The sequence below is a fragment of the Arachis hypogaea genome, chromosome 15 (assembly GCF_003086295.3).
Source record: "Arachis hypogaea cultivar Tifrunner chromosome 15, arahy.Tifrunner.gnm2.J5K5, whole genome shotgun sequence".
NCBI classification, from domain to species: Eukaryota; Viridiplantae; Streptophyta; class Magnoliopsida; order Fabales; family Fabaceae; genus Arachis; species Arachis hypogaea.
The window spans coordinates 19952854-19965470 of record NC_092050.1 but is presented as its reverse complement, the minus strand read 5'-3'; the positions used below and the strand labels follow the sequence as shown (position 1 = coordinate 19965470).

At 39.5% G+C, this 12617-nt stretch overlaps 2 protein-coding genes across 3 annotated transcripts; one reads left to right on the top strand and one right to left on the bottom strand.

Moving 5' to 3' along the window:
- The first annotated feature begins 383 nt into the window (after nt 1-383).
- Nucleotides 384-2993, top strand: LOC112749879 (heat shock 70 kDa protein 8). Its single transcript, XM_025798302.3, has 2 exons — nt 384-524; nt 1020-2993. Exon 2 carries the CDS (start codon nt 1021-1023, stop codon nt 2734-2736), a length of 1716 nt encoding a protein of 571 aa, XP_025654087.1. The 5' UTR covers nt 384-524; nt 1020; the 3' UTR covers nt 2737-2993.
- A 2680-nt stretch (nt 2994-5673) lies between these two features.
- Nucleotides 5674-8476, bottom strand: LOC112749878 (uncharacterized). Of its 2 annotated transcripts, XM_025798301.3 has the most exons (9): nt 8364-8476; nt 8170-8272; nt 7977-8094; nt 7623-7711; nt 7492-7538; nt 7315-7403; nt 7004-7137; nt 5966-6735; nt 5674-5750 (listed from the first exon to the last, which is right to left on the bottom strand). In XM_025798301.3, exons 2-8 carry the CDS (start codon nt 8266-8268, stop codon nt 6034-6036), a joined length of 1278 nt encoding a protein of 425 aa, XP_025654086.1. In that variant the 5' UTR covers nt 8269-8272; nt 8364-8476; the 3' UTR covers nt 5674-5750; nt 5966-6033. The 2 variants fall into 2 exon arrangements, with proteins under 2 accessions (XP_025654086.1, XP_072074928.1); XM_072218827.1 differs by having other exon boundaries at nt 5674-5743; nt 5961-6735; nt 8170-8454.
- Between the last annotated feature and the right edge of the window lie 4141 nt (nt 8477-12617).

Here is a 12617-nt window from a genome sequence, read left to right as displayed (position 1 = left end):
TTCTTTTGTTTTATTTTAATTAAACAAAAAATTCATATTAGTGTGTTACTTAGAAGTGCGGTTGAAACTTGAAAGTCGAAACCCGCTGTTATTCTTTGTTTTGTTAGTTACTTGGGGAGATGAAAGACAAGTATCCAGAACCATGAAACACCAAATTTGCGTAGCTGCCAGTTGCCACGTTATCTGGAAACTTCTGGGCTTCTGGCCTGATTACTACTTACCGTGTTGATGGGCTTCTTTGTTTAGGATAAACAAAGCCCAAAATAAATAAAAATTTTAGGGGAATTTAAAAATAATTTGAATAATAATGGCATAAAGCACCAAAACTGGAAACTTGAGTGTTCCAGTAAGGTCTAGAAGTGGAGCACCTGTGTTGGCCATGACACCATTTCTCGCAGCTTCTGGTTCTTTCTCGCATTTGCTTAATTCTTTTTGGGACACATACTTCTCTTCACTCAGCTTCAGGTTGGCTTCATTGGCTTCATTCACCTCCCTACTCCCTCTCATCATTTTTCTGAATCAAGGTACTCTCTACTCCTTATTCTTATTTGTTATCATTCACGGCTCCAGTTCTAGTACATTTTCGTTTTCTTTTCATTTTTCTTCTATGTAAGGCACTGAGCTCCAAAACAAAGCAAATTAGATAATGACCTGCGTTAATAAAATCCATATGCAACATTTAATTTCCATGGTGCATGCTATGTGCCTTTGTTTTCACTTGATTCAACTAAACTCGGGTCCGTAATTGTTCTCAAGAATGGCGAGTTATTCGTGTCTAATAACTAGTGATCTCTGCTAACATAGTCAATAATTACACAAGTAAATGTCAACGAATAGTGATAGCTCTGTGTTGTTTCCTCCCTAAGGATCGATCAAGTTAATTGAATGACTGGGAGTGCTCAACTTTAGATGCAATCAAATTGATGATAGCTGCAGAAAGTGCAGGGTGTCATAGAGACATAGAGTGTTGTTAGTTATGTAAATTTGTCTGCTAACTCCATCAACATTGTTAATTGCAGGATGGCAGAACCTGCATATACCGTCGCATCCGACAGCGAGACCACCGGAGAGGAAAGAACATATACTTTACCCGAAATAGCAATTGGAATTGACATTGGCACATCACAATGCAGTATTGCAGTGTGGAATGGTTCCCGAGTGGAGCTTTTGAAGAACACAAGGAACCAGAAGATTATGAGATCATATGTAACCTTCAAAGATGACATCCCTTCCGGTGGAGTCAGCAGTCAACTCTCCCACGAGGGTGAGTTGTTGTCCGGAGCCACAGTTTTTAACATGAAACGCTTGATCGGCAGAGTTGACACTGACCCTGTTGTCCATGCAAGCAAGAATCTCCCATTTCTGGTGCAGACATTGGACATTGGTGTTCGCCCGTTTATTGCTGCATTGGTGAACGATATGTGGAGATCCACCACTCCGGAAGAAGTGCTGGCAATATTTCTGGTGGAACTAAGAGCACTGGCTGAAGCTCAGGTGAAAAGGCCAATAAGGAATGTGGTTCTTACAATTCCTGTTTCATTCAGTCGATTTCAGCTTACGCGCATCGAGCGTGCTTGCGCAATGGCTGGCCTTCATGTGCTCAGGCTGATGCCCGAACCGACAGCCGTGGCTTTGCTATATGCGCAGCACCAACAGCAGGCTTCTCATGAGAATATGGGCAGTGGAAGTGAGAAAATTGCTCTCATTTTCAACATGGGTGCTGGTTATTGTGATGTTGCTGTGACAGCTACTGCTGGAGGAGTTTCTCAGATAAAAGCCTTGGCTGGAAGTACAATTGGTGGAGAAGACTTGCTTCAAAATATGATGCGTCATCTCTTGCCTGATTCTGAAAACATATTCAAGAGTCACGGGGTCAAAGAAATTGAATCAATGGCATTGCTTCGGGTTGCAACCCAGGACGCAATTCACCGGCTTTCCTCCGACAACAATGTCCAGGTTGATGTAGACTTGGGAAATGGGGTGAAGATAAACAAGGTTGTTGATAGGGAGGAGTTTGAGGAAGTAAATAGGAGCGTGTTCGAGAAGTGCGAAAGCTTAATTATTCAGTGTTTGCAGGATGCAAGAGTAGAAGTTGAGGATGTAAATGATGTGATCATAGTTGGTGGATGTTCTTATATCCCAAGGGTGAAGAATCTTGTTACTAACATCTGTAAGGTAAAGGAACTTTACAAAGATATGAATCCTTTGGAAGCTGCAGTTTGTGGTGCAGCGGTGGAAGGAGCGGTTGCTTCAGGCATCAATGATCCCTTTGGGAACTTAGACTTGTTAACCATTCAGGCCACACCTCTGGCAATCGGAATTCGAGCTGATGGAAACAATTTTGTCCCTGTAATCCCCAGGAATACTACAATGCCTGCAAGGAAGGAGCTTGTTTTCACTACTGTTCATGACAATCAAACTGAGGCATTGATTCTTGTGTATGAAGGTGAGGGGAATAAGGCAGAAGAAAATCACTTGTTGGGGTATTTCAAGATAATGGGAATACCGGCTGCGCCGAAAGGAGTGCCTGAAATCAATGTGTGCATGGACATTGATGCGGCGAATGTGCTGCGAGTTTTAGCCGGTGTTGTGATGCCTGGATCACGCCAGCCTGCAATTCCTGTTATGGAAGTGAGGATGCCTACAGTGGAAGATGGACATGGTTGGTGTGCTGAGGCCCTGAATAGAAACTACGGTGCTACATTGGATTTGGTTACTATCCAGAAGAAGGCATAAAATGATAAACATCCTTGTACCATTTTAGCTGCGTTGTTTTCATGTGTTTCAGGCGATACAAGTTATGTAACTCCATAGTGTATGTGGTTGGTACTTGAAAAGTTATGTAAATAAAATCAACAATAATCCCCATAATACGTGTCATATATAAGCCTTTAGTTCTGGACTGGTTCCTTTGGAAATAAGGATCACCTAGTTGTGTATGTAAATACAAATTAAGTTGCATGGTTTAGTGACCACACGCCATCCTTGTCTTAGTCCCTGTTGTGATGTGCTGAGTTTTCATCCAAGTTCCTTTATCCTTCTCTGAACTCCTTAATTAATCGGCCAAACAAATTAGTCAGTAATCAGTTATTTGTGTATATATTAAAATACAAAATATATGATGATTAATTTTTTATGTATATATAATATTTTCTATTGTTAAACAAATGAGTAAGTTTTAACTAAGTATAGTAATTTATATTTTTAATATAGAATGGTTTCAAAGCTACCGATGTCTCTGGTGGACTACTCTTACAAAAAAGCTAGACGCAGCATTCTCCAATCTGAATTTTAGCAGTAGAGCACTCGAGACCTTTAACTTAGTTATTTGATTGGACGATCTTTTCCTCTACTTACTGTTTGGACTACATAATTTTAGCAGGAACACTTTCTCATATGGTTCTTATTAGCACTACATATATATAATCTAGAACTCTCATAGCTTTTTTTTTTTTTTAAAACAAAGGAAACTCAACACAGTAAAGTAGAACAAACGAACCAAACAATAAGTATTACATAGAAATACATAAAATTTTTGTCATTTTTAACATTGCCATCAATAATCAAAAGAATCACTATCCGTCCATTTTTTGTAGCTCAGAAACGTCCTCCTTATTACGAACTCAACACCTGCTTCCTTATTATTGAAGATCCTAGCATTACGTTCCACCCAAATGTTCTAAATCACTGCAAAGAACCCAGTCAGTCATCTCTTCTGTTCTTGTTTTTGCTTATGTCTATCAGTCCAACTCTCAAACAGTTTTCTTATGGTACCAGGAATAGCCCAAACTACACCAAAATATCTCAACCAACTACACCACATCTGCCATGTTAGTTCACATAGAAGAAATAAATGCTTGACCGATTCTATCTCCTTCTTACAAAATACACAAATATTATCACTGGGCATAATAACACCTAGCCTACTCAACCTCTCCTTGGTATTAACTCTACCAACAAGTACAAATCATCCAAAAAGCTCAATTCTAGGAGGTACCACTCCTCTCCAGACTGAACTTGTAAAACTGTAACTCGTTATCTCATCTGACAGAGTTTTCGATTGTAGGACCTGCATAACAGATTTGGTAGAAAATACCCTTTTACTATTAAACCTTCACACCATATTATCCTCTTTACCATCTGACAACTTTACTGGCCTTAGCCTCTCATGAAACTGGTGGACAAGTTCCAACTCCCATTGGAACAACTATCTTTTTCACTGGAAATTCTATATCCACTCGAGTCTGTCCCAAAATCCACAATCCCCTATCATATATCCTTGTTGGTTTGAAACAGAAAAGAGTATTGGAAAAGTCACTTTCAGAGACCCACCTTGCAGCCAATTATCTTCCCAAAACAGGGTGCTCCTTCCATTCCTTACCTCCATCGCCAGGCCAGTAAGCACTTTATTTTTTATCCTATGCTCTTTTATGTTTAATTGACAGATGTCTTTCTAGGACCCTCCTTTAATCGGTAGCTACTAATTTACTAGCATGACACCAGGGTTCAGGTTGTTACACGAGCATACAATCTTCTTCCACAAGGAGCAATCCTCTTTTGAAAACTGCCACCACCACTTAAACAAGAGCGCTGTGTTTCGAAGTATTGCATCCCCAATCCCCAAGCCCCCAGCCTTTTTCGGTGCCTGAATCAACTCCCTCTTAACTAACGGGATACCATTATTACTATCCCCTTACACCACATAAATCTCCTTTGCAATGCAATTATCTTATCCGCAACCGCCTTTGGCATTTTGTACAGACTAAGGTAATATATCAGTAGGCTATTTATCGCTGATTTGATGAGAACAAACTTACCCGCTTTGTTTAGAACCTTTGCTTTCCACAGACTGAGTTTCTCTTTCACCTTATCTATTATCAGTTTCCAAGTCATCACCACTTCGTACTCTGAAAAAAGCAAAGGGAAAAAAAAACACTTATCACTTGGAAATCCATAAGCAAAAAACATCATAATCCAAGTTCCGATAATGGGACTAAAATAGGATTTGTCCATATTGATGAGCGCTATTGAGCAAACCTGCAAAGGCCTTCTCAGAATAGGCGAGTGTTCTAATACTATAATCTAGTCCCAGTTGGAGTAACGCAAGCCTTGATTGCTATACGACAAGTGCATCAAAATTTCCTTGCACACTGCGATTTCCCACTTCTCAATAATACGAAGTCACGAAGAAGTTCCAAGTTACCTCACCCTCTTTCTCTTTGACTTCTCAGACAGCAAAACCAGACACATATTCCAACCAAGTACCAACTCCCGTGTGAGTCGACGAGTAACATAAAACAACCACAACGATACAATATCAAAGTTTTCAAATTTGTTCTTTGCTTTTGTTGGATTGTTCAACGAATAACTCCTCCAACGATTCTAAATACAATAACCCTCGTTATCACAACACCAAATAAAGCATCAATTTAAAATTATTTACAAACATCAACGCTGCTCATTTTCAACGATTCGGTAATTATCTTAACCTACTTAGTTGTACTTGCATTTCCCACCGTAAGATTTCCAAAGCAGGGAGGGTTCGGCGTTTCGACCACGTTACCTTCTTCCCAGGCATACACACACCAACTCTTAATTACTATTTCACACTCCACTAAGCACTTGGTCGTTTCATTTAATTGAATGCAATGCATGAAGAAGAACACACACACGTACGCACACATGGAATTGCGCAAATTTAATTAATGAATTATTAGCTACTAATTCAATTCATCGAAATACACTATATACTTTTTGGTGGATACTACAATGAAGATGGCAAAAATATCTTCTCATGAAGATGCTTTGGTTAAAAGTGTGGTTTATTTATTTAGCCACACTTTAAACAAAAACAACACTTTTATAAATATCAAAATCTAACCATACAATCCATCATCCAAAGGTCAAAAAGAAATATACTCATATGAAGACAATTATGCCATCTTCATTGTAGTATCCACCATACTTTTTTACTTTCGCGAAAGAAAAAAGAAAAAGAAGAGAGCAACGATGTGAAACTCTGTTTGATTGAGGTCAGTATCGTTGAGAGAGTGACACGTGGCGGCGCCTGATGTGAGGAGAGACGATGGAGATGAGTCCACCCAGTGGGGGTCGCATCTTTGACCTGTACACCATCTCGTCGTAGGGTCTACGGTAGAACTTCAAGTAAGCCACGAACGATTCCCGGCACTTCTCTCCTCTGCTCACGTGTCCCTCTCTCCGGAAGAACGTCGCCGGCGACTGCAGAAACGACGCCCGCGGAGTTCGTGGCATCGCCGCCTTCACGCTCGGATCTCTCGGCGTCACGCGCTGCGGCAGAGGCGTCGACGGGAACAGCGACTTCCTGGCGAGCCTGGCGGCATTGATGGTGGCGTCGCCACGTGGCGTCCTGGAAGCTGGAGATGCAAATGAGAAGGAGCGAGCATTGAGTGGGGAGATGCGGGCCTGGCCCATCATAGGAGATGGGCTGGTGGGCCCAACTTTGGATGCTGACGTGTCTGCCATGCTGAGGTACCACGGCTTGAGCGAGTCAAATGATTGGGAGACGGTGAAGGCGAAGCGCGAGGAGGAGCATGAGCCAACCTTGGCCGTTGATTGGATCGTGGAATGGTCGAATCGGAGGGACGAGGCTCGCGGGTGATATGCTGCGAAGTCGTTGTATTCCAGCGACTCTTCGTAATCCAACGATGATACCACCGTGGTCGCTGCTGATAGCTCCACGAAGGCACGAACACCCTGCACCCGCAATCACAGGAATCATACAATAAATGTTTGTCATGTTGAAAAAAGGATACTATTTCAATTATTAATTGGGTTTGAAAAGGAAGACATGTGGATTTGGATTGGGTGTGGGGAATCCTTAAAAACAGAGCAGGATGGTGGTCCATTGACATTGATCGTAAATGGTCAAACACAATAGAGGAGTATGCATAAAGCATAAAGCATAATGCATGAAGATTATATATTTTGAAATTGGAAAAATGGTGATACGAATGTTAGTTACCTTCCAGATGTAAGCAAAGAGAGAAGGAGGGTCTATGACAAATGCTTTATAGAGTCTGCCTGGGTAGTAGTCGCCCACTATTTTCAGCGCTGCCAGCAGCAAGTTCATAAAAGCAGATGCGGACCTGTAAAAGCCTGCGCAACCATCCATCAACTACTAACTCTTTTACTTGACAAATCTTAATTACATTTCAGGAGAACCAATTGTGAGACAGAATATTAGTGCAATTCCCGATATATAATAGGACCCTAGATCCTCACTCCGGATACTATTATTTAGTTCAATTATATGTTATTTCTGGCTGGACTTACTTGCATCCAACAAAATCACAAATTGTTCTGCGTTTTTAGGCATCACCGAAATGGCTACCTCTATTGTGAACACCAACAATCGAGTAAGCCTTCAAAATTTCAAAACAAATCGTGTTAGAAACTAACTCATCAAAAGAGCCTCATTTTTCTTGGTTTTTTGGAAGTCTCGTGTCTTACCATTTTTGAGAATGTATCTTTTGGTAGTCTTGCTTTATCCGAAAAATCTGTTATACCAACTCAAGTCATTAACTCAGAAAAATCAAAGAACCTAACCGAACCGAACCAACAACGGTGCTGAAATCAATTACCATAACTGGCCTGGATTGGTCGTCATGGCCAGCCACATAAGCCAAACCATCAGCCAGTTCAGCTGAGAATTCATCTGCTATCAAATTCTCTGTTTCCAATAGAAAAGCCACAGAAAAAAAAAAGGGAAAAACTAAATCAATGAATAAGTTGAAAAAGAAAGAGATGGGTATGGAAGAAGAGGGTGACTTTAATGATTGGGAGAAATGGCCCTGCATTTTACTTTTAAGCCTTAATTCAAGGAAACAGATATTAAAATTTCAAACAATAGAAAAGAGTCCATTAGTTTAATTTGTTGATGATAATGGTTAAGAAGCTTTGTAATTTGCAGAAAGAAGAGAATAATATATATGTACCGGTGCCTATGGAGTCTCTCCAAGAAAGGCAAGACTTGAGTTGCTTGGCAGCTCGTTTGACATTATCACCCTTTTGTTTGAGAAAGCGTTCCACACAAGCATAGTTGCAGAACTTCTCCTGTATTAATTAGTTAAATGAATCATGCATTTCGATGAAGATTTTATAAATTAGAGTTGGTTGGTATATAGGTACCTGCTTAACAGTGAGTTGGGTTTGTTTTCTGATGAGCTCAAGAACCGCTTCAACTTTTGCTGTGTCTCTCTGCTTCTGCTGCTGCTCTTTCTTCCCCATGTATCTTTTCCAGAGAAGATCATACAATACAATGATTATAATGAAGCTACGGATCTCCAACAACAGAGACAGAGAAAGAGAGAGAGCTAAAATACCAGACTTCTGCTTCACGCCAACACAAATTAAAGCAGAGAGAGAGAGAGAGAAAGAAAGAGAAAGTTGAATGAATGAATGAATAAATAAAGCAAAGCTAAAGGAAGTGGAGGGAGTGTGTAGTGTATATATAGGAAAACGACGGTATGTAACGGCGTTATATATCAAGCAAAAGGAGAGGGCTTAATTGCTTCCGCATGCAAAATATCGAGAAATTGAAACCAACTACTCTCTCTCTCTCTCTCTGTTCAAAAACACTGCTTTTTTTGGTCAATCTCATGAAATATATGGGTCACCACTGCAATCATGCCCCGACACCTTTTCTTAACGGAAAACGCCTACTTAATCACACTTCTTTTCTTCTAATTTATTCTCTCTTTTTTTTTACTCTAAATTAATGTTTAATTTTTAAAAATTAAATAATATTAATTCATGTATGTTTTTATAACAATAATTATTTAAAAGGGAATTGATACAGGGTGACTTTGAATAATCGTTTAGTCTGTAAACATGCGCAATTGATATATAGTTGACACAATAAGAAGTTGGTGTATAAGATTTGGAAACATGAATAATGTATGTATGGCAAAGTGGCATTGACTTTTCATATTGACAGTTCAATTATTATGCACGAAAGAGGGGAACTGTCAACTGTGTTGCTATGCATCATGTGGGAAATGCTGCGCACAGTGACATGGCCACATCCATTGCATGCCATGCTCTCTTCTTTCTTTCTAAATATATATCATGAATCCATCTGGTATGTATATGTATATGTATATGTATGTACGTAGTATGTAGAGGTGTATGTTACTCATGAGATCAGTAATAATCAGCACGTGAACGGATTTTGCGGGATAACCACTAACCTATTTTGATTTACAAACACATTTTGATTTTCCTTAGCCTCTGAAACAACAGTGACTAATGTTGTTTGTTTATAAATGGAAAACAGCCAAACCCTCTATTTGGTTTTGCTTACCGTGCTACGAAATTCAATGTTCATGTTTCATCACCCATGCATGCATGTACGCTCTTGCTTGATTTGTTTGTTTCTCGTAAATTTCCACAAACAAATAATATTCACTTTTCACCTTCTTCGCTTTTCTGCATTATTCAACTGTTTAAACACCTAATTGAACAGTAGTATTAGTGTGAATGTCATGCTTATTATCTTGATCAGCCTCAGTTTTTGTTTTATTCTTATATCTCTATCTATATATGGTGTTAGTCAAGTTCCTTAATATAGTTTCTCTTGTCTCCAAAGTCATGCATAAGATGATAAGCAATTATATATGGATCGGAGAGAGCTATCTACGTACATACAACTGAGATTCGGATTATTATTCATTTGACCGGTTTCTTTCATTAGCTTTTTCTGAATTTGAGGTGAGACACATATTTGATTCTTTTAATTATTAAGAATAATGAATAGGAGGTTTGCTATGTATAACTAGCTAGGTTCGTTCATGAATGGTAAACTTCTCCAATGTTATTAATGTCCACTTGCATCTATCAATTATTGGTGGGACAATTTATATATATCTAGCTAGTTATTTTTCCGTATCCAAGCTCACATTTGTTCACACGTTGCAAGATTCATTTCTATACCGCCATACCATTTTGCCACAGGGACATGCATTGGAACTGAGCCAATATATATAATATATATATATATATATGTTAAAAATTAAAAAAAAAAAACAGTTAAAATTTATCTAATTTAATAAATTTTGTTTATTACAACAACAACAATAAAATCTTGTTCTATTAGGTGGGTTCGGTTATATGAATCAAATGACCATATTAAACTTTATCTTGTATCATATGTATAGAGAAACCGTTTACATGTAAATTTCGTTTGACCACCTCATGGATGATCTTCTTAGATTTTCCCTTGTCTTTCATTCCTTATCCATCTTTCATCTCATCTACCTTCCTGATTGGATGCACTGTCGGTCTTCTTCTCACATGTCCAACTCACCTAAGACGCAATTCTACCATCTTTTACATAATAGGTGCTACTCCAACTCTCTCTCTCTTATATTTTCGTTCCTTATTCTATCCAATCGCGTATGACCACTCATCCATCTATCATCTCTATAACATTTAACTTATGTTTGTGCTCCCTTTTGGCTGCCCAACACTCTATACTATAAAGTATAGCCGATCTGATAGTAGTGCGATTAAATTTACTTATAAGTTTTAAAGGCATTTTTTTGTCACATATAAAACCAAACGCACTCCGCCATTTTGACCAACCTGTTTGGATCCTATTATTTACATCATGTTCAATCTCTCCATTATCCTGTATGATGCATCTAAGATATTTAAAACTTTTAACTTTTGGTAGGATGTTTTCTCCAATCTTCACATCTATATTAGAGTTTTCCCTTCGACAGCCGAACTTACATTCCATATATTCCGTCATGCTACAGCTTATGCGCAGACTATACACTTTTAGAGTTTTTCTCCATAAATTCAATTTCTTATTTAGGTCTTCATTTGACTCTCTCATAAGGACGATATCATTGGCAAAAAGCATGCACTATGGCACAGGCTCTTGGATATGCTCTGTGAGTACTTCCAAGACTGATGTGAAAAGATCATATGGACTTAAAGATAATCCCTGGTGTAATCCTATACCAATAAAAAATTTCTCTGTCACACCACCTTAAATCTTCACACTAGTTATAGCCACATCATACATATTTTTAATTGCACGAATATATGCGATCCTTACTCTCTTCCTTTCTAAAACCTTCGATAAGACCTCCCTTGACACTCTATCGTATACTTTTTCCAAATCAATAAACACCATATGTAGATCCTTTTTATTACTACGATACCTCTCCATCATCCTTCTTAGCAGGTATGTAATTTTAGTGGTGGATCTGCCTAGCATAAAACCAAATTAGTTTTCTGTTACTTATATCTCTTGTCTTAGCCTCCATTTTATCATCCTTTCCTATAACTTTATGATATTGCTCATGAGCTTCATCCCTCTATAATTTCTGCAACTCTGTATATCCCTTTTATTCTTCTAGATAGGTACCAATGTGCTCTTTCTCCACTCATTTGACATCTTCTTTGACCTTAAAAGCTCATCAAAATTCTTGTTAACCAACTGATTCCTTTCTCTCTATGGCCCTTCCAAACTTCAATTGGAATATTATCGGGTCCTACTATCTTACCATTTTTCATCCGCTTTAGAGCCTCTTTTACCTCGAAGTCTCGAATCCTTCGATAATAGCCGAAGTTTTGATCTTCTTCCCTCGTGCATAACTGACCAAGACTTGGAAGAGTCTTCTATCATTCATTAAATAACTCGTAGAAGTAGCTAGGGATGTCAACGGGTAGGGCGGGGACGGGGGATGCCTCCCTGCTCCCTATCCCCCCCCCAGATTTGCTCCCCATCCCCGCTCCCGTTCCCTGCCGTGGGGAATATTGCTCCCATCTCTATTCCCCACAGAGCCCCATTCTCTGCGGGACCCCAGTCCCCATCTATCTGATAGCTCTACCTAATTATTAATTTCCATATGAATAGAGCTGCAAGTATCCATCCTATACAAAAACAACAAGATTTTATGCAAAAAGTCTAAACGACAAGATGGTGACTTCTTTCGAAATGACGCAATGGGGGACGCAACGGCGAGTCAGAGGACAAAGCAATGGATGAGGTGGGAGACGCGAAAATAGAGAAGAGAATGGTCACGACGGCAGAGTTACGAAAAGGAACACTGCAAATAGAGAGCACGACGCAGTGAGAATGATGGCACGGTGAGGATGATGGCACGGTGAGGTGTGACAATGCGGCGAGAAGAGAGAGTGGCGAGGGGGTGGCTGCAGAGAGGTTGGATGGAGTATGAATAGCGTTAGGGATCTCTGAATTGAAGAAGGGTTATGCAAATGAGGATTAGGATAATTCAACTATTAAGGGCAATTCAATAAATTTATGAATTTCGGGGATTAACGGGAACGGGGCGGCGATCCCCGCTCGAGTCCCCACGCCTGCCTCGAGGAAATTGTGTCCTCCATCCCCATTCCCACGAAAAAAATTCTCCACAATCGGATCCTTATTCGGGATAGTTCTCGCAGGGATCCACGCGTCTCGGAGAGTTTTGCCATCCCTAGAAGTAGCTCTTCCACCTTTTATTAATCTTCTCATCTTTTACGACTTTTTGCAATTTTATATATATATTTTTCTCCTTCCTTCGGGTCTAAAGATTGGTAGAGACCCTCATGTGCTCTTGTTC